The sequence below is a fragment of the Nicotiana tabacum genome, chromosome 5 (assembly GCF_000715075.1).
Source record: "Nicotiana tabacum cultivar K326 chromosome 5, ASM71507v2, whole genome shotgun sequence".
In the NCBI taxonomy this organism is placed as follows: domain Eukaryota; kingdom Viridiplantae; phylum Streptophyta; class Magnoliopsida; order Solanales; family Solanaceae; genus Nicotiana; species Nicotiana tabacum.
Window position 1 is genome coordinate 165308574 of NC_134084.1, and position 22311 is coordinate 165330884.

The following is a 22311-nucleotide window of genomic DNA, read 5'->3' on the forward strand; positions in this document are numbered from 1 at the left end:
CAAAACTTTATGCAAAAATATCTGAAGTTTTGCTACACTTCAGGCAAAATTTTTTGCTACTTCATGCCCGTATGTCTGAATTTACGCGAAAAGTGGGTACGCTTATAATTTTTTCTGCAAAGCGGGTATAAGTTAAAACGTAAGCCAAAAAGCGAGTATAAATGCAAATGCCCCATTTTTTGATGTATTGTTGGGCCAAGTGATAAGTAGCGTAATTCCCCCATTATAAATCCCATATTCCAAATAGGCTTAACCTAATAACGTATGGTGTATATAAAAACTATAAATTAGAACTGTATAAAATAAAACGATTATATAAAGATTTGTAATGTCAAATTCAACAAATTTGAAATTGAGAAAGAGGGAGTATGTTTTATGTTTATATTTTCTAATATTCTGTTAAAAAAATTATTTGATATTTTCTTAATATTTAGACAAAGTTGACTGAACAATTATTTATACGAACAAAAATTGAAAGCTCCCGATTTAATAGTTTTGATAAATAAACTTTGCTAGTTTGCTTTTTTCTTTTCCACTCTGCTCTGTCTTGAGACCAAAGAAAAGTCCTTTATTTAGTCGGCTCACTACACAGCTCCAAATTGAACTCAACTGAATCAGTAGAAGCTCTAGTAGAGAAGAAAAGAAGGGAGAAATGGCCAGCATAGGAACAGGTTATGACTTATCGGTGACGACATTCTCGCCGGACGGCAGAGTATTTCAGATCGAATACGCCGGCAAAGCTGTCGATAACAGCGGCACTGTTGTCGGCATCAAATGCAAGGACGGAATCGTCTTGGTTTGCTCCTTAAAATTACCTTCCTTTTTATCCATTCCAATTTTCTTGTTTTTTCTTGTCTGTATTAAAGTTAGGGTTTTTCTTATACGAATTGTATCATAGGGAGTGGAGAAGCTAATAGCATCCAAGATGATGTTGCCTGGATCAAATCGGAGAATTCACTCTGTTCATCGCCATTCCGGCATGGTATGTTAAGCATTGATTTTAAATATTTTGAATTGAAGGAGCATTATTTTATGGTTGACAATAGTTGTTCTGATTAGTTATCTCAAATATTTAACTAAAAATACGAGAGCTCTACTATATGTGTGTCTTACTAGGAATCAGGGTTTGAGAAAGCTTTTTTTATTATCAACTTTAGTGATCTTTCTGTTCAGTGGGACGGGTTCGTATAAGTAAATTTCGAGCCTCAGCATAAGAAATTTTGGAGCTTTAAAGTAACTGAGGTTAAAGAAAATATCATTGATGTATATAGTGAAAGTGTGTGCGTTGAAGCTTCAGCATCAGAAATTTTGGTGCTTTAAAGTTACTGAGGTTACTGAAGCAGTCAAAATAAACTATGGTGAATTAGAGAGCTTTGAGTTAGGGGGAGTTGAGAGGTAAATAAATAGAGAAACTTTAAAATGGTTCTGTTGTTTTCTTTTTTCTTCCGAGGTCTTAACTCTTACCACTATTTGAAAGCACAACACGAAGTAAAATTGCTTCAACTTTATGGAAAGTCAATCCCTTCACCCTAGTCTAGAAGTAGCTTCACCATTGAAAGACATTATCGTAATTGTGATTCTTAGTTAAGTTAAGTTTTTGTCATTACTAAGGTTGTCTGTGGTAGCTGTAACATGTATTTGGATGGAGTGGTAGACTTGTGTGAGCCTTGTATAAAAGCTAGCTATAGCCTGAGGTTATAGAAGTTTGGTATCTTTCCTAGATGTTCTTTATCATCTCTCATAAACAAAACAAGAATGACAGAGATGTGGCATAATTGAGCATGATTATAGGCAGGAGAGTTCCTGTGGCTCCTGAAGTCTGTCATCGTGTTTGTTTAAGGTGCTTCTGATTAGCATCTAGATACTTTGATCTCCAGTGATGCTTTGATTATTTTTGGGGGGTTGAAGTGATACCTTTAGGCCTATCTTTATCCCTCTTCTTCCTTATGGTGAGTCTTTTATAATTCCTAAAATCCTTTCTGGGTTGAGGTACATAAATCATTGTCAAAGTTCAGGTTTAAATCCCATTTGAGGCAAATTGATACTAGGTGGTTTCTTCCCACCTCTCTAAACCTTGATAGACGGAGTTACGCAATACCTGTGCTAGTTGGAAATAGCAGGTACCCAATGGATTAGTCGAGGTGTGAGAGAGCTGGCCCCAACACCAACATTATTTTTTTTTGGGGGGGGGGGGAGGGGAGGAGGGGGAACATTGTTCACATGCTTATTTTTCCAAAACATTCCAATGTGTTCGTGCTACAAATGATGAATTTGATTTTGTAACGAATAGGCTGTATGGAAAACCTGAATTTCTTGAGCTAATGGTAGGTAGCTTCAGCAGAAGAGACTCCCTAGATTTTCCTCAAAGACATGTATTGTATGTGGCACATTTCTTCTGTAACTGTTAAGTTTATTGTGGGATGATGGTTTAGATAAAAGTTAGTCATCATAGAATTTTCACTGAAATAAAATTAGTTGGGGAATCTGTTGCGTTCTGTTTGTGACGGTTTGTTTTGGGGATTTTACGAGTTGTAATTGCCAAAATTTCTGTTTTCTTGGTTAAGTTCGAAATTGCCAGTTTTCAATTGTCATTGTCCTTATCCAAAAAAAAAAATATATTTGTCATTGTGATACTAATCGATGGGAAATGTAAAATATTTCTGTAACCTACTAGATATATCACTAGCACATACAAAGTTAGGTATGATAATGATTTGACATAGGAGTCGCTTAATTTAAAATAATTTTTCTGTTTTAACTGCAGTTAGATATGTCGTATGTTATTTGTTGGAAACATAAAGTCCCTGTTGACTGACCAGATAGAAAGTATCTGATAGCTAAGTGTCCATATGCACATTGGTTTATTGTGGGTGGAGTTGGACTCCCTTAATATTTTGTTTCTTCCTCAATTATACTTTCTCAAGAATGAGTCTCTTCCAGTATGCTTTCTCCAAGCTGAATAGCTCTGTTTATTCCTCTTTGGTCAATAAGATAATCGAAATGCAATCTAGTGGCCATTCTTGAGCTCATCTCAGAGAAATGGTTTGATATTTCGAGTTTGTGACATATACTGTGAAGAATACCATGAGCTTCTAGTTGATTTCTCTGCTTCTGTTTGCTATCGGTCAATTTCATCTAGCTGCAAATGTTTTCTTTGGATACTTATAACTTATGTCTACCTTCCTTGCCTCTTCCCCTCCATTCTTTAATGGTGATTCACTTTCTTTACACTGCTTTATTCTTTATATGCAGGCTGTTGCAGGCTTGGCTGCAGATGGGAGGCAAATTGTTGCCCGGGCTAAATCTGAAGCAACCAATTTCGAAAGGTTTGCTTCTAGCCACCATGTCTGAGTACAATATAAATATATGTATTTACATATCTATGTTTGACTTTTGTTGGGCCCTCTGGTTCTCCTGCAATACAGCATTCATGGGAGTACTTATACATTGTGAAATCATGCAGTGACAGCTATGAACAAAATCTAAAGAAATTTTAGTTTATTTCCCGCTCATAACTAAAATATATGAAAGGAGTTATCTCCTTTGACTTGTCAAAATAAAATAAAATATATGTACCAGAATTATCAATTATGATTTTGAATCGCTAGCATCATTTAATGAAATTCCACATGAAAGTATTTGATGTGCCTATGGTATCTTAATAATGTTAGGTACATAACGTCCAGTAAGCGTCAAATAGAATAAAAACCTAATAAGGGTCTGTGCACTGTATCATGGTTTTTCAGCCTAGTGATAGCAAATAGTATTGCAGTAATAGTATCTTACAGCCAGCTACTTGAGACAAAAGAAAATAATAGAGAAATTTCAACTCTGGTGGTGCTTTTTCTATTTTGGAAGTATCATCCTTTTACTTGTGAGATAAATGGTGTTTAAGATGGTATTCGCTATATTAGTACCCATTCCCAAGGTGATGGCTGAGTGGTTGAGGCATAGGAGTTAGGAGTAACATCTGGAGATCTTCAAATCCCATACCCCAGTTACAACACTCAGCATGAGCCCATTTGCTCAGCCTTAGTGAGCAGATTTAACAGGAACCTGTGTTGGTGGTCTGTAGTTAGATTGTCTGGTGGATTAGTGGAGGTGCATGCAAACTGGTGTCTACACCACCATCCTTACAATAAGATGGTATTCAGTCTCTTCTATTGCCATGATTACAGGGAAAAAAAAAGAGGCGCCACTTGACTACCTTCTACTCTCATTTTCTAGCAAAAACTTACATCTGCTTGAGGAGATTCTATTGTTAACAACCTTTTCCTTAGAAAATCATAGAGTTATGTTAGCAGAGACTAACTCGATAGCCATCATGAACATGCTCTTGGATTTTTTTAGGCTCTGCTATTTGTTTTTTTTTTAAAGGTTTTTTAAGTCTCAATTTAAGATTCTGCTTAGTGCTGGAGAAGTTATTTCTTTGTACTGACTGCTTGTTGGCTGGTTTTTGCAATTTGCAGTACATATGGTGAGCCAATTCCAGTGAAAGAACTTGCGGAACGCGTTGCTAGTTATGTGCATTTATGCACACTGTATTGGTGGCTCAGGTTTGTTGGATTATGTACAGCGTTTGTATATTGAAGATTTTTCTGTTTAATTGCTTTCTATCTGTGTGAAACTTGGCAAAGAAACAAATAAAAGAAAAAATTGCTTTATATGTGAAATTTTTGGTGCACAACTTGCCACAGGCCTTTCGGATGTGGGGTGATTCTTGGAGGGTATGATAGAGATGGACCTCAACTATACCTGGTTGAGCCTTCTGGTGTCTCATACGTGAGTTGAATCCTTCTTTCAATTACAAGAGATGTTTTCCCGCTGGACTCTGCTCTTAAATTCCCATATTCTTTGGTGTAATCTGGTCCTATTACATTGATTTATTTACGATGTGAATATATTTCGGCATTTGTTGTAGAGGTACTTTGGTGCTGCTATTGGAAAGGGAAGACAAGCTGCTAAAACGTAAGTGTAGTTCTCTTCTCAATATGCTAAATGCCAGATTCAAATAGTCATTTATGTCTTGTCATGACAGATGAAATCTGCATTGACTGTCCACTAACTCAAGATTAAATTACTAATAACTCAAAAATTAAATTCATATTTATAAAGTAGGATATTGTAGAATGATAATCCTAGATTTAAACACAAAACACTTGAGCACAGAGATAGTTTTCCTACAATGCAATTTTTAGGAAGTTGTTCCCTTTGCCCTTTATTTAACTTACCAGTCAGCTAAAGTCTAGGAACATAAATCACGTACATTATGGTTGTTGGGTCTTTGTAGGTCCGTGGTTTTCAAAGTAAAAGTAGAAATCAGCATATTGGTAAAAGAATTTGGAAGTATTTTGGTAAAAGGTGAGTTATACCACAAGTTAGCTATCTAGAATTCGATCGCAATGGGATTTGATTTTTACAAACAAATTGGGTGCATTGAATTGTCAACTGCTACAGCAAGGACAAGACGGATGTCATATTATTCTTCTCTGCGGCATGGAAGTTTGAGAGAGTGATTTGCCCTCCAAACATATTGGCATGGCACCATAAGTTTTCACCTGGTTGCTTATGTAAACAACACATACTTCCCCTCCTTGTTAAAGAAAACTCCTCTTTAAAGAAAAAACAAGATTAGAAGTGTTCGTCTACCTTATCCCAAAAAAAAAAAAGATTAGCAGTATTTGCATGCATAAAAGACATGCATGGTCAGTCCTAAGGGGATGACGAGTAACAACCCAGAGATCTTAGGTTTGAGTCCCAACACACCAAGTGCAATTCTTGGTGTAAATCCATCTATTATAGCCTTGGTGAGCATGATTTCTTTGGCAACCTGTGCTTGTGGACTGGACAGACTGATAGGTGGATTAATCCAGGTGTGCTTAGCTTGCTTGAACACTATCAATATATATTAAAAAGGACATACTGGAACATCCTGAAAGGGTGGACCATTGCTATAAACTTTTTAGAATTATCAGGTTTTATTAGGTCTGTGAATTACTATTAAATTTTTAGAGCTATCGGGAACTGATAGTGGGTTTATTCAATTAAGTGTTTCCTTATCTGCTAGCATTTTAATATGTTATTCGTTTGGCTTGCTTTGGGCTAAATTTTCCTTATGCTGATATGACATAATATTAATGTGATACATTCAGAGAAATTGAAAAATTGAAGTTATCGGAGATGACCTGTCGACAAGGGGTGATTGAGGTGGCCAAAATGTAAGCAATTCTTCCTATCAAACTTTTTTTTTTATTAATATTTTAAATTTCATTTTATGAAGTTAGAAGGCTTCTTTAATAAGGCATCAAGAAGATGCAATAATTACAAAAGATATGTAGTAGTTAGCTCCGATACATGAGTGAACTTCCGAAGATCAGGGAGATAACGAAGTTCAAATAATTTTCAGTACTATTTACAGAGGTTAGGGTGCTCCAGCAAGATGCTAATTGAACATCTAGCTCTTAGGGAGTATGTAGGAGTTGAGATTCCATCAAAACATCTGCAATTCTTCTCTGGCCAAATACACCTAAAAGTAGCTGCTAGGATCATTTTCCAGATCCTTTTGATGGCCTTATCAGCTCTCCAAAAACACCAGCATTCATAAGCTTCTTTAATTGACTATGGCATGGCCCAACTTAGTCCAAAAATTGAATAGAAAAAGCTCCAAAGGTCTGTTGCAACTATGCCGTGAAGGAAGGAAGAGGTGACTAATCCTCTCTGAGCTTTGCAGGCACATGTAACATCTGTTGACGAGCTGATATTTTTTTCGAACTTTAAAATTCATGACATAATTGTATGTATCAACATGATCTGACTTGTTTTTGACATTGAGAACTACCTCCAAACGATAGTGTACTAAAATGTGTTGTGATCTGCGAATTCGCTTTATGCAGGGTAATCTGAGTTCTGCCTAAAATAGTAGTCCCTCTGTTCCAGTTTATATGAATCTATTTCTTTTTTAGTCCGTTCCAACAAGAATGAACCCTTCCTAAATATAGAAACAATTTAACTTAAAGTTTCCATTATACCCTTAATGAGAGACTTTTAGAGCACACAAATACTATGATATGTTTAAGGCCATTAGTTTGAAAAGAATTATATCCACACAAATATTATGGCTTGTTTAGGACCACATGTTTCAAAAATCTTCATTTCTTTCTTGAACTCCGTGGCTAGTCAAATAGGTTCACATAAATTGGAACGGAGGGAGATTAGCACCCCTTGTCGTAATCTGAAAAAGTGGTTATAAATTTTTCAAAGATTTTGTTTTTTTTGAAATGTAAATTTTTTCAAAGAATTAAGAAATCAATTTATGACTTTAGCATGTTTCTTTCAATTGGCATGCTAGTTGTACAAAATTTGATCTCTAGAGTACTGTCATCCATATGAGAGTTATTCTCGGAAATATTCTACAATTTTAAAGGGTTTTCTGCCGATTCAATTGACTACTACTCCCTCCATTTCAGTTTATGTGAACCTATTTCCTTTTCGATCCGTTCCAAAAAGAATGACCCCTTTCTAAATTTGGAAACAATTTAGCTTAAACTTCCAATTATGCCCTTAATGAGAAGCTTTTATAACCGCACAGATACTCTGGAGTCTGGACCCATTTTTGACTTGTTTAGGACCACAAATTCCAAAAGTCTTCATTTTATCTTAAACTCCGTGTCCAGTCAAATAGGTTCACATAAATTGGAAAGGAGGGAGTAGAATTTAACCCTTCAGTGCCTCTCATTCAATTTTTTTCCTTCACTGTTTTGACAATTTGTTTTGTTTGCAAGCAGAATTTATGGAGTACATGATGAGGCAAAGGACAAGGCATTTGAACTTGAAATGAGTTGGATATGTGACGAGTCCAACCGCCAACATCAGAAGGTAACTTAGGATTCTTTTAGAGCTTGTGTTTAATAGATACTTCTATCTTATGTTTAATTTTGCTTCTTACCTGCTCATTTTGTTGTTTCGCTTGCAACTGTCGGCCAACTTAAAAACAAAATATAAAATTTGATGTCTCAAAGTTTAAGCTGAATCTAACCAATGTACTTAAACTTGTCTCTATCCAGCATCAATATAGAGAAAATATTTAGATGCTTACATTTAATTTTGCCAAGCATTTCGGTGAAGTATGATATGTGCGGGGTCCTTATGGTAAATAGTCTATATCTGAATCCATATATCAAAGCTTATGTTCACAAGTATTGCTACATCAGTATTCCTTACTGTTTGCTTCATCAATTTCATAGTGACTGGCGCCTTAGGTTAGTAGTTTCACAACAGTCAAGAATCCACATGATCCTTGCTCCATTTGATTGATTACCTTAATATATCCCCCCTCCCCCCGTACCCTCGTTACGTATTTAATAATGGTGCACCAGTATAATGGGGCATCGGTTGATACGAAATGTCAGGTTCGTAACTGACGGCTTTGTTTGTAGGTTCCTGATGATATTTTAGAGGAAGCGAAGACTGCAGCTAAAGCTGCCCTTGAAGAGATGGATGCAGATTAGTGATCCTAATACACTAAGTACTTTCTTTCTTCTTGCATCTGTTTCTCATGTCCTTATTGAATGGTCCCTCTCTGCCATGTTATTACTGTTGGTGATGAAAGCGATTTACAATTTATTTTAACTTTGAATTGGAAGCTTACAACTGAAGTTCAAAAAATCGAGAGTATTAGTTTGGATTACAAAACTATGAATTCTGATCTTTGCTAGGTTTTGTTGTTGTAACCGGTCTTTAGTTTATAAAACAGGTTAAATGCTCTTGTTTTCCCGGTTAAATATTCTTCTTTCCCTCTCCTGATATTGCAGAGGGAATGTTATCCTACTAGAGCTATATCATTTCACTTTTGTACCTACCTTACATATTAGGAAAAGTTCCTCTGGAGTGTGAGGGAGTCCGTCCATAAGTGGCTTAAAAGTTATCTCAATGCGAGTTGAAAAAACAAGAAAGCTTCCTGTGTGCATACTTATGAATAATCAGTACAAGACTTTGGTTCCACCAAGGGGAAGGGAAATGAGAGATTAAATTGACATTTTAGGTGTAGATGGGAAGCACACATCTACTTACAGTTTTGCTTGGTATGATTTGAATGCCAGTAATTCCGAGATTCAATAAATTTGACTTAATGATTCAAATCAAAATTTTCCATTTCATAAAATTTGGTTAACAAATAACGAACATGGTGCCGACGCAGATTAAAAAATAAAGGAAGATTAGAATGATGCTAGACATAAATTTAGTTTCTCTGAAAACTTGGCATTACCGCAGTAAAGTTCTCATTCTTGTAATTGTTTGATAACTAGAGTGCATAGGTCGTTATCATTGGAATTTATTGCAACTTATTCTCTCCCAAGTCCCACAGTACATGAATAATGGTATAACAAGTCTCTCATTGGGCAGTACTTATGTTCGAATTTGTGTCTTCAAATGCAAACCAAAAGAAGAAATAAGAAAGAGAACGATATAGAGGAAAGGTAGCAGGAAAGAAGACATTGTTTGCCACATCCTTTTAGTGTTGGAGGTTGCATGTAATCTTCTTGCAGCGGTGGACGCATCTGTCAACCTTTTCTACATCTGCATTGCCAAGACATTTCAGTGTATTGCAGGACACAAATGTCTTGAAATTTAGTTTAAAGTTTGTTATTTAGACCTACAAATTATTCTTAAAAAGACGGACTAAATCAAACTATTGACACTCCTACGTGTATGTATACTACATGGGCGTACCCAATTTTTTTTGCAAGCAGTGTCATCATTTAAAAAGTAAATCACTAAAATGACATAAAAAGTCAACGGTTGAGAAGAGTACCACCAACAAATTCGGTACTCAGAAGTTGTATATTATAGAAAAAGAAGAGTATTTATTTTTCAAAATTATAATACTAAATCCATTTAGGTTATACTAAAATCGATAAATATTATATTTGTTTATTTATTTATCACTTTAGTTAATGTTTTTAGCTTAAGAGGATAGAGCTCGATCCTCACATAATATAATTTTAAACTAAAGACACTTGAGAAAAGTTCAAAAAATCTGAGTAAGTTTCAATCCCCCACCCTTTTGGTGAAAATGGTCACGTTGCCCATCAGATCGGGTAAGCTTGTCGGTCAAATAGTGTCATTTAATTTTTATGTCTTTTTTGCTACACCGTTTATATATCTATTTAGTAAAAATTTTCGGTGAAGCGGTATCGGATGACACTACTTCGACTAGCGTGCATAAAATTTTCCAGCCAAGGTTCGACTAACGTGCATCTGCCCCTGGTATACTATACTCCTGAGCGATTTGTCTATTACTATATCTTTTACTTTAAATATTCGTTTGTAAAATCTGGTGGCTTGATTAATTTAAATTCACGTCGAGTAAGAAGTAATTAAAATGCTTCGTACCAAGAGGTTTTCCGTTCCTATGCTCGAAAACTTGCCTATTAGGAGAAAAAGCTATACAACACAGAAATCTACATAAATTAGGCACATTATACATACCATCTCCAAATTTTGCACAACGATGAATAGAACAGCCAAAGTTGCAGTAATGGAGTGAATCTGGTTGAGTAATTTTGAGAATAAGACATTTGAACAAGCACTTGCTAGTACACTCAATCTTTGCTTCTTCATCAACACAATCCACTTCACACTCTCCAAAGCAACTCTTGAATGAAGCTTTTGCTAAGTTATTTTGGCTTGTAAAAACAAGCACTATAACCATCACTATTGTCATTCTTCTATTTCCTTCCATTTTTCCCCTACTTTCTAATGATACACCAAACCAAAAAGGCTTCTCTCTCTATATATAATATATTGGAATTTCTTCATGATAAACAGAATTAACTATGTACACCAAAACACTTTTTCAGTCACAATAAATAAAGGTGAATTTATTTGCCTTTAATTTGCAGTTGGATTGGAAAATCAGATTCCAGGGGCTAGGCTGCAACATTATGTTTGTCACATCGCCTCTTATCTATGTTTCCCCACTTTTAGGTTGAAGGAACACTAGTTAGTTTTACAGAAGAATTAGTATCCTTAAATTGGTCAATATGAGAAGAAATTAACATTGGCTGAATAATAAACTGAAAGTAAACTTTATAATATGCAGGAAATTTAAAGCGATCAACTTAAAACACCGAAGCGCCTGTTTGGCCAAACTGCAAAAATCAGCTTATTTTGAGAAATATTTTTTTTTTCTCAAAAGTACTTTTGGCGAGAAGCAATTTGTGTTTGGCCAATTAATTTGAAAAATACTTCTGAGTAACAATTGGTTTTTGGCCAATCTTTTAAAAACTACTTCTAAGTGTATTTTTAAAAGAAGTATTTTTGGAGAGAAGCTACTTTTTCCAGCTTCTGCAAAACTGCTTCTGCTTCTCCTCGAAAGCAATTTTTTTTCTTCCAAAATCTTGGCCAAACACTTTAACTTTGAAAAAAGCACTTTTTTAAGAATTAAAGAACGCTTAGCCAAACAGGCTATTAATTAATTAAAAAAGATAGATTGTGTTCCTATTCCATAAGAGGATCATATGTGGTCTTTAACTATAAAATTTCCCTCGCAAGATGATTGGTTAGATTTTATATTTAGAAGCAAAGTAGCATATAGTTAAACACATAACGAGATATCATTAAAGTTCAATATTAAAAAGTTATATAATTCACTAAATTTTATTGTCTCCCATACTCTGGAGTCTATGGTTTTATTGACTCTTAAATGATGACCTATACATATATATACCCATTCCTTAGATTAGCCTGTCACACTCTCACACTTCCCAACAGCTCTCATGCCAATTTGTATGAAGATTAATATGCTGTATGTATAAAAGTTGAAACGAATTTATCCACCAAGTACACAAAACAAAGAGCGATTTTGGCTACGTTATTTTTGGACGTGAACTTTACTAGAAAAAAAGAAAGTTGAAGAACGTGAGTAATATATAGATTTACTTGAAATATAAACAGATTTAAACCAGTATTTCGATTTAAGTAATGAAATTCAGTATTTGCAACAATATTACTATTCGCAAATCTTGTAGTTCAGTATTTGCTTGTTTCTATGCAGAATTATGCATACCTTTAAGCAGTGGCGGAGACAGAATTTTCACGAAGGGGGTTCAAATTTTTTTTTTTTGTATCTAGTGGTGAGAATTGAACTCATGACCTTATGTAGATTTTGAACCCCCTTAACCACTAAACTACGCTTTTGGATTGTGTTAAGGGGGTTCAAAACTTAATATATAGAGGTAAAAAATAGATTTTGCCTTATATATACGGTGTATTTTTTCGGCGAAGGGGGTTCGCGTGAACCCCTTGCGCCCCTAAATCCGCCCCTGCCTTTGAGATGAGTTTTAAAATTTCAAGAGAATATATGTTTTCATGAGTTTAATTGCTATGTTTTCCAAGAGTACATGCATTATTGTTGGAACATATAATTGACTGGTCCCTTATATATAATTTTGCTTTTCTTACGTGTCCCGAAATTAATGGTTTATGATAATGAAGTAGAAACACATTACTTTCTTCCGTTTTAAGAAAAAGTTGTATACACTAAACTGTTCTCCAAAAATTCAATTGAGTTAGTTAAGAACTCAAAACATGCCGCAAGGTTAGATTGAGTTGGTTGAGTGAGTGATTTTCCACATGGGAGGTCTGGGCAGTTTCTCTCACCAGCAGTCTTCTCAGTCAGAGTTCGTTGCACCGGGTTTGTCTTGTCCGGTTTTCATCTCTTATGTAGTTTGCGAGCTATTACATAGTGAGCAGGTTACCCGGACCCGAAAGGTAGCGGCGACGGGTTTCCTGGGAAGTTTCCAAAAAAAAAAAGAAAAACTAAAGACGTAATATCTATAAGCTCTACACTTATAAACTGCCGTATAATCAATTGTTTTCTTATAATCATGTCCAATTGAACTGGAGTAATTTTCATAGGTGGAACTAATATGAATATTAAATTCTATCTCTTGCAGGAAATGAGGGTATGGGGATGAAGTGTTCATGGGAATGCTGCATATCTTCGTGAGAGTCTGGGAATTTCCAGGTTTTGAGCAACTGAATTGACTCAAAATTCAGCAAATATATGATACAAAATTAGCAATTTGGGAAACTTGAACTGAAAATAGTCAAATACAATAATGGTCCGTACCTTAGTCTCTTCAAATATTTCAAACCTCGACTTATTATTTCCACCCTATCAACATTAATCTCAACTTTGAACCTAGCTAAATTAATCCTTCTATTACATTCTTTTTCATTTTTCTGTTGAACTCATCATCAATAGATTAAGATAACGTTAAACCACAAAGGACGCATTATTTTTGGTTCTTTTTTTTGGCCTTTTTCTTAGGCCCTAGAGTATTACTTCTTTTAAACCTAGGTACTAGTATTATACACTAATATTAATTACGTTGAATCCTCTTTATCGTGCTGGTTAAGTGTTCGATCCACAAAAGTGAAATTAGGAGCCCAACAGATGAAAAGAAGAAGCAAATTTCATTGTTTAAGAAGGCACCAAATTAAGGATCACATTATATTATCGGTCCTAATCATGAAGAGAAAAAACCAAATAGGTGGTTTCTTAAAGCAAGGGTATGGTTATGATTTTTTTGTCTAGAAATAGAACTCTACTTGTTCTATTTTATATTCCTCTCCTCATTATCCCATAATTAATGCCAACTTAAAATTATCTAATTCTTTTTAATCAGCAACAACAATAACAACGCTTCAGTCTCAAACAAGTTAGCGGGTCTGCGATATAAATCCTAACTTCTTTCTTTAAGAATGGGGATTCATCATGATCAATTGGCATGTGCTGGCTGCCATCCTACTGCAATGCAAGAACGAAGCTACAACAGTACAACCTATCAAGGATGGTCAATTGACCACGCTTTATTGAAAAATCATATAATGTATGTAGGTAAAATATTAGGTTTTAGAGGTATGTAACATATATTGAACACTTTTACTGGATGATTTTTTTCACTTATTTCAAGTTTATACACCCTTAGAAAAATTCCTGGCTTCGCCACTGCTGTAACCCTCCTCCTTTATTCAGCTTTAGGAACGACAATATAAGGAGGCGAATTTATCTACTCCCTCGTTCACTTTTACTTTTCCATTTTTGGATTTTTCACGTTCCTTAAAAAATAATAATTATAGTACATATTTTACTATATAACCCCTAATAATGATATTATTTCAAAAAATGTTGGAAAATAATTTTGAAAATGAGTAATTAATGATAAGGTAAAATAAGAAAAAGTATCTTTCTCTTGATTTACTAAAATAGACGAGTAAAAGTGAAAATGTATTTTTAGTATAGTGGACAAGTAAAACTGAACGGAGGGAGTAATTCTTTTGTTAATCATTAAAAGAAACGGTGGAAACACTATAAATAGGGTTGTCTTGTAATCAAAATAACACAAACACTTTTAGCTCAAACCCAAAAAATACCTCCATATATATGGCATACAATAAGTTAAGAGCCCTTTTCCTACTATCTCTTTTCCTCATTGCAACAACTACTCCATTAGCTCATGGAGTCCTTATCAATGGCCAAAATGTGATTGGACTAAGGGTACGTGGCCTTTTGGTTTGTTCAGCAACAGGCAATCCACCTGGCCCTGGCATTGCTGGTGTAAACGTCAAGATTTCATGCAATGGTGGTTCAACAAGCCTTGTCCAAGTGCTAACTGATGCTAATGGCTATTTTCAAACTATAATCACTGCATTAGATGGCATCCTCTTTGATCAAACTACCACTCCATGCCAAGTTATAATTGATACTCCAATTGCTAGTTGTTCACTTTTGGCTTCAACTGGAACACTTAGGGCTCCTATTACACTTGTTGGTACCCTTATACAAACTTTGCTTGGCCTTGTTGCTGATGCTACTTGTGGTGCATTTCACTTGGTTCCCATTGCATAATATGGTTGATCAAAAAATCACTTAATATGTAATATAGTTGTGTCTTTTACGTTTAATTTGAGTTTCGAATAATTGTCCGTCTAGCGCCTTTCGATTGGGGTGCATCCTGAGGGTTAGGTTATTAGACCTAAGCTTCTATAACATTATAACATTAAGGACATGTACGTAGTTTGATATTTCAAAACAAGGAGAAGAATGTTTTACTCATGTTTTTGTTACTTTTATAATATGGTTTCCATTTTGCTTCGTTCACTTTATCAATGGTGTCATAATGGAAGTTTGGATATGAAAAATTACCAACTTTAATCTCTCACGTTTGAACAAATTAATAACGTACGTTACTGGCCAGGATATTTCTTTTTTAAACTTTTGCTTGAGCCGATGATATATCGAGAACAGTCTCTCTACCTTCGCAAGGTAGAAGTATGACTATGTATACACTATCCTCCCCAGACCCCACTTATGGGATTACACTAAGTTTTTTGTTGTTATTCTACTGTCCAGAATATAATAAGCGTCATTAAAAACTCTTACACAATCAATGATGGACAAGCGGCAAATGACTGACGATTGTTCAATAATACCTCCTTATTGCTCAATATTATTGCTAAAAAAGGGCAACAAGAGATCGATGAGCATAAATATATATCCTAGCTAGTCAATTTTTTCATGAATGACAATTTTCACAGAATAATAATCCATGATATGTTTTTGTAAGGGATGGGGATGTGAATATGTGTTCTCATAAAATTCTTTACAGTAAGTAATTAAGTCTATTTCATATATTAAGGGTCAAAATATGACAGTTTCCTAAATCCTCCTTTTGATATATATATTAAGTTGTCTTGAACATGGATGCCTTTTTCTTCGGTTGCCTCTGAAAAAGTGTGATCTTCATCTCTATGAAAAACAATAATGCACCAAAGAATGCCACATTCTGCATAAAATCATGGAGAAGAAGAAAAAATTCTGGTTCTCCGACTTTATAGTGATAGAAATCATACAAAATTGGAGTAGCCGTCAGCAAGTACAATATCAGAAGAAAAGTCCCTTCTATCCTATCAAATAGAAATAGAGAGCCACCAATTGCTTTTAGACCAATGAAAAATGTTATGAAGAAATGAACAATTTGTATTTTTGTTTCCTCTGAATAGTGCACCAGAAGATCGAGGAAACCAGCCAGCTTGACAACATATTCCTTCTCGACAAGTCTTATATCTGTGTCTATTTCTTTTAACGTTTGCCAAGCAGAAGAGACGAAGAACCAAGCAAATAGAAACCTTCCCAGGACTGAAAATAACTCCATTTTCACTCTTGCTTCTTCCCTTTTAATCATTTTCTGCATTTTGGGGGGCTATGGGACGAATGAAATTAAAATGGGCTAATTGGAATAAATTCAGGAGGAGGAAGCGGATCGAAATTCCATAAAATTCGGATTAGTAATATGTTAAGCGAACAATGTAATTTGAGTAATCTAAAAAAACACATCTCAATCAGGTGTAAAATGATTTCTAATATAACTTCAAATTTGTAAGAGAATATAGTTATTAATCCCGAAAATTATTAATTCTGAACATATTATCCACATAAAGGAAATACAAATGAGTACGTTAATTTTCTCTTGCTATATTTGTTTGTAAAAATGAATTTCTCAGTTAATATTTTTATACAACACCAAATTATTAGTCACTTTTCCGTACATAGAGCCACCGATTGTTAATGATGTAATTAAATAAATAAAAGTTAGTGTGCTTTCACAGCTAATAGGTTAAGTTTTAAAAAATGATTTCACGCTTCAATATGGTATATAAGAATAAACAAGAATTCAGATTCCAGTTTCATTGCAACCTATATATTATCAAAAATGAATTTTCACGTGGTTGGAATACTTTTTGTGGGTCAAAATAGTGTAATATTATTGCTGACAAAAGTATCATTATATTCTGCAAAGTACGTAACATAACTATAAATTATCTATTCGAAGTAAAAATTACACCATAAATTCCTCTCCTTAATTCATAGGAACAAGAAGAAACTTGCATAATGTCAACAACTGGGACACATCAAGTTCAAGTTGGTTACAACCAAAAATACATGCATAAAATAACATAAGAGTACATTTTATTTATTTCTATCCCATGCATGGATAGATTTAAGTAAGTTAAATTTCTATCTCATGCATGGATACATATGAAAATATGCCCAACATCAAACGACCGAGAACGGACCAATGGTGGCATCAGCGACAAGTCCAATAATGGCCTGAGACACAGTACCTTTGAGATTAACTTTAGCTTGAAGTACTCCATTACGAGGCAAGAGAGAGCATGTTAGAATTGGAAGATTTACTCTAACAACACATGATAGGGTGTTAGGGTCAAGGCCACTTAAGTTAGTAATTAGAGCAACAAAAACTCCATTAAGATTGGTTGTAGCAATACCAAGCACAGTTGGAGTTCCATTAACATTGCAAGTGACAGTAGCAAGGACTCCAACAATGCCATTTCCTGGTAAGTTACCTGTTGTTGAACAAGCTAAGGTGCCACTCACTTGTATTCCAAGCACAGTTTGGCCATTTATGGCGAATGCATGTGCCGCGGGTAGGCCTGTGGCTATGACGACAAGTACTAGAGCTACAAGAGAAGTGGTTGTAGAGGCCATGGAATTAAGCTTTTTGAGCTGGTATAAATGCTTTGGTTTTGTGTGTTCATAAGTTATAGTCAAGACTCCTATTTATAGGCAATTCATTTGCCCCATTGAGAATATATAAAAGATTTCTGCATTGTAACCGTAGAGAGGTGGGAGAACATGGGGTTTAGCTGGAGATTTTCGTCAATTGCAAGTTGAAGTATTAGCAAGTGGCAATTTGATGATCTTCAATTTGGTCAGCATCGTTAGGGTGCACAAAGATAATATAGAATTATCTGCTGCATGACACTAGCCATTTTTTTTCATAAACATGTGGTCCGGAATTCGCTGGTTCGACTAAATTCATTAATTATAAAGCGAAGCTATACCTACCATGTATATGGCGTAGTTAAATCAAAAAAAGAAAAAACCACGATAAATTTGAGTTAAAAAGATACTACTAAAGTAACAATTACATCTCCTGTTATAATAATATATTCTTTGTAATCAAATTTTATGTTATATATAGTAGCATAGTTTACCTAGCTAATAACAATCTTTTACATATAACGAGGGAAGATCCACATTAAGAGTGATATATGGTGCATGAGAACCTATCGTCTTTACCATTTAAATTGGGATTCCGGTATAAATTTGTGAAGATTTTGCTGTGTGCGTAGTTCAATGTGAACGGCCATGCTCAGAGTTCAGCCTTTGGTGCCTCGGTTCAAGACCAAACGGTCACCTATGCTATATATTTTTGGATTTCTTTTCTTCTCTTTTGTTAGGAAATACATTAATTTCCTTCGTGGATACTCCCCTACTACTTCTCAAATGTTTTATAACTTTCGTAACCACACTATTAAAATAGAAATTAGTGATAAACAAATTTTGTAGTTAGACAACAAAATTTATTGTTAATTCTACTTAGGAAGGATTAGCGACATATTATCATAAAATTCTATTAGCTACGAGCTATTTAGCAATAAATTAGCGACGAAGTTCATAATGAATTCTAGTTTTTTTTAATAGTGCCACCTCCATGATCTCACTGGTTAATGTCATATTTAAGATAATTTTTTCGTAACCCTTTAAGTAATAGAGGCATGAAATATGATATAAGATACACTTGGAAAAAATAAGAAAACGTTTCCTCTCTTGTGTCTCTTTATTTTTTGCCTTCATCTTTAATATCATCATTACCTTTTAGTTTGGGCAGCCCGATGCACTAAGCTCCCGCTATATGCGGGATCCGGGGAAGGGCCCTGTATTTCCGCAAGAGGTCGTTTTCACGGTTTGAACGAACGCGTAACCTCATGGTCACATGACAACAACTTTACCAGCTACGCCAAAGCTCCCCTTCCTACATTTTAGCTTGATTTCTTAAATTTTTTTACTGTTTTTCTTGTTTCTCTTTTCTATCTCTCTCTTTCGACCATTCTTTTCGTTTTTCCTTTTCTCTTTCTCCCCCTAACTTAATCCAGCCCAATTAATTCTCCAATATATCCAGGTAAATAACAAATTAAGGATTAATTAGAGATTAACTATTAATAACTTCAAATTGAATTTTATATTGAATTATTATAAATTTGTTTCATTATAAATTTATGTGATTATAAGATCTAAGTTACACTACAAGATTTGCTTAATCATATTATTCCTCCAATTAAAATTCTTCGCTTAGACATACTTTTATTCCAATCCCCATTATAGAACTTTTATCTCCAATTATTTAATAAGAAATATAATATTTTATTTATCGTAAGCAGTTCACATTTATAAAATTAATGTGATGACCCAAAATGTTATCTTTAAATTAAATAATCATCTCGGAGTTATAAGACCTTGAAAAGTACTATTAATTATTTCTCGACTTGCGTGCGCAGTCCGTATAATTTTCTGGAAGGCTTTTATGTGAAAAATGGATTAAATTGTGAATTAGAGCTTTAAAACTCAAGTGAGTTGACTTCGGTCAACATTTTGAGCAAACGAACCCGGACCCAAGTTTTGACCATTTCGGTAGCACCGTATCGTGATTTGGGACTTGGTTATATGCCCGAAATCGAATTTGGAGGTCCCTAGATCAAATTATCGTCATTTAACGTAATCTAGCTAGAAATCTAAGGCTAAAGATTTTTTAGATTTGACCGGAGATTTGACTTTTGAGCAAATGACTCCGGAATGGATTTTTGATAATTTCAATGGCTCCGTATGGTGATTTTGGGCTTAGAAGTGTGTCCGGATATTTATTTCGAGGTCTGTAGCTAAAATAGACTTGAAATGGCGAAAATAAGAAATTTAAGTTTGGAAGTTTGACCGGTGGGTTGACTCTTTGATATCGGGGTCGGAGTCCAGTTATGAAAATTTTCATAGCTTCGTTATGTCAATTATTACTTGTATGCAAAATTTGAAGTCATTCGGACTTGATTTGATAGGTTTTTGGCATCGAATATAGAAGTTGGACGTTCTTAGATTCATTAGGCTTGAATTGGGGTGTGATGCACAGTTTTAGCATTTTATGATGTGATTTGAGGTTTTGACTAAGTTCGTATGATGTTTTAAGGACTTGTTGGTATATTTTGTTGAGGTCCCGAGGGTCTCGGGTGGATTTCGGAAGGTTAACGGATCAATTCGGACTTGTATTTATCTACTGAAATTTTCTGGACAGTTTCTGCATTTTCGCACGTGTGAACAGTGACCGCACTTGCGTGAATAGTATCCATGACCAGTATCATGAACAATATCCATGAATGGTAACACGAGTGAACAGAACCGCGAAAAAATTCTGGACAGTGCATAACGAGCAGTCCGAGTTTTCTTTCATTTTTGGACTCCCAAGCTCGGTTTGGACGATTTTTAGAGGCAAAGTTCACCACAAAACTTAGGGTAAGTATTTTTGACTCCCTTGTGATTATATTTCATGAATAAATCTTCATTTTTGGCGTTAGATTATTGATATTTGAAGAGAAATGGAGGAATTTTCTAAAATTCCATAGAGATGAATTTTTAAGATTTGAAAGCCAATCCGATGTCGGATTTTGGTAAAATTTATATGGTTGGACTCGTGGTTGCATGTGCGTTCATATTCCGTAACTTTTGTCGTATTCCGAGATGCGGGCCCCACGTGCAATTTTTGGGTTAATTTCGAATTTTGTTGGAAAACTAGTATTTTCATATGGAATTAATTCCTATAATATGTATTGAATGAATCGAGTTTATTGTAGCTAGGTTCGAGGTATTCGGAGGTCGATTTGAGAGGAAAAGGCATTGCGGAGTAGGATTTTGCTCGAATTAAGGTAAGTAACTGTTATAAATTTGGTCATGAGGGTATGAAATCCAGGACATTGTGTCGTATGACTATTTTGGAGGTGACACACATGCTAGGTGACGGGCGTATGGGAGTGCACACGCGCACCATAGGGATTGTGACTTGGTCCGTCTCGCGAGATTGTGGAATCAATTGGCCTACTGTTTAATACATGTTCCCTCTGTTTTCATAGAAATTGACTGTACTTCATCTTAGAAATCATATTTAGGCCTTATGTGATCATTGTTGAAACCTGTGAGGTCGTGTACTTGCTGAATTAGCTGCTAAATTACTGTTTGTACTCAGTCATAGCTTTTCTTGCTTATTATGCCTTTGTCTCTAACTGTTTATTGTTGATACATGATATTTGTGACGACCCAAGAGGTCATCACTTGTTTTTAAAAGGAATTCTGCGTTTTGAGGCCTTAAAAACTTCTTTTAGCATCATCTCGATTTGCGTGTGCAGTCTGGGCACATAGCCGGAAATCCTATATGTGAAAATATGTGAAAAATGATAAATTTTGACTATAAAATGAATTAATGTGACTTCGGTCAACATTGGGATAAACGGACCCGAACCCGTAATTTGACGGTCTCGGAGGGTCCGTAGGAAAATATGGGACTTGGACATATGTCCGGGATCGAATTCCGAGGTCCCAAGCCCGAGAAATGAATTTTTGAAAGAAATTATTTTCTGAATTAAAGGAATTTGAAATGAAATTTGATTAGAACATGATGGTATCGGGCCGTATTTTGGTTCCAGCACCCGGTACATGTCTCATATATGATATAAGATAAATCTGTGAAGTTTGGTAAGAAACGGAGTCCGTTTGACGTGATTCGGGCCTTAATTGGAAAATTTGATGTTTAAGAAGTTTTGATAAATTTCATTGGTATTGAGGTGTAATTCGATGTTTCTGATGTTATTTTGGTGATATGAGTACACGAATAAGTCCGTGGGATATTTTTGAGGTTGTGTGTATATTTGGTTTGGAGCCCCGAGGGCTCGGGTGAATTTTGGATAGGACACGGAATGCATTTTGAACTTAGAAAAATTGTAGGATTTTATCTGGTGTGCCCAGGCCTGCAGGCTTCGCATGGCTCGCAAATGCGAAAATCAGCCTAGGCCTGCTTTGCTCGCAAATGCGAGTACTCCTTCGCAAATGCGAAATTCCCCGTTCAGCCTTGGGTCGCAAATGCGACCCGTTCTCCGCAATTCCCAACTCGCAAATGCGACATGCCTTTCGCAAATGCGAAGATTCCATTTTCCTGAAGGGTTCGCAAATGCGAACCCTGTTTCGCATTTCCCAACATAGCAGAGGTCGGAGTTCGCAATTCCCATACCTGTGACCTGCAACTTTTATACTTAGCCGATTTTAAACCCATTTTACATATCCTCTCAGAACAAAAACACATTAGGTTGATTTTTCAAAGGCTTCTTCTTCTCCAAATCAATTGTAAG

General features: G+C 35.2%; 3 protein-coding genes across 3 annotated transcripts; 2 read left to right on the top strand and 1 right to left on the bottom strand.

Moving 5' to 3' along the window:
• Positions 1 to 486: 486 nt before the first annotated feature.
• Positions 487 to 8780, top strand: LOC107786909 (proteasome subunit alpha type-3-like). Its single transcript, XM_016608423.2, has 9 exons — positions 487 to 796; positions 899 to 982; positions 3253 to 3326; positions 4470 to 4556; positions 4698 to 4782; positions 4922 to 4968; positions 6153 to 6218; positions 7785 to 7875; positions 8436 to 8780. The coding sequence occupies exons 1-9, from the start codon at positions 653 to 655 to the stop codon at positions 8505 to 8507; spliced, it is 750 nt and encodes a 249-aa protein (XP_016463909.1). The 5' UTR covers positions 487 to 652; the 3' UTR covers positions 8508 to 8780.
• A 5669-nt stretch (positions 8781 to 14449) lies between these two features.
• Positions 14450 to 14914, top strand: LOC107786908 (uncharacterized). Its single transcript, XM_016608422.2, has one exon. The coding sequence runs from the start codon at positions 14450 to 14452 to the stop codon at positions 14912 to 14914; it is 465 nt and encodes a 154-aa protein (XP_016463908.1).
• An 835-nt stretch (positions 14915 to 15749) lies between these two features.
• On the bottom strand, positions 15750 to 16259 carry LOC107786907 (uncharacterized). Its single transcript, XM_016608421.2, has one exon. It carries the CDS (start codon positions 16257 to 16259, stop codon positions 15750 to 15752), a length of 510 nt encoding a protein of 169 aa, XP_016463907.2.
• Between the last annotated feature and the right edge of the window lie 6052 nt (positions 16260 to 22311).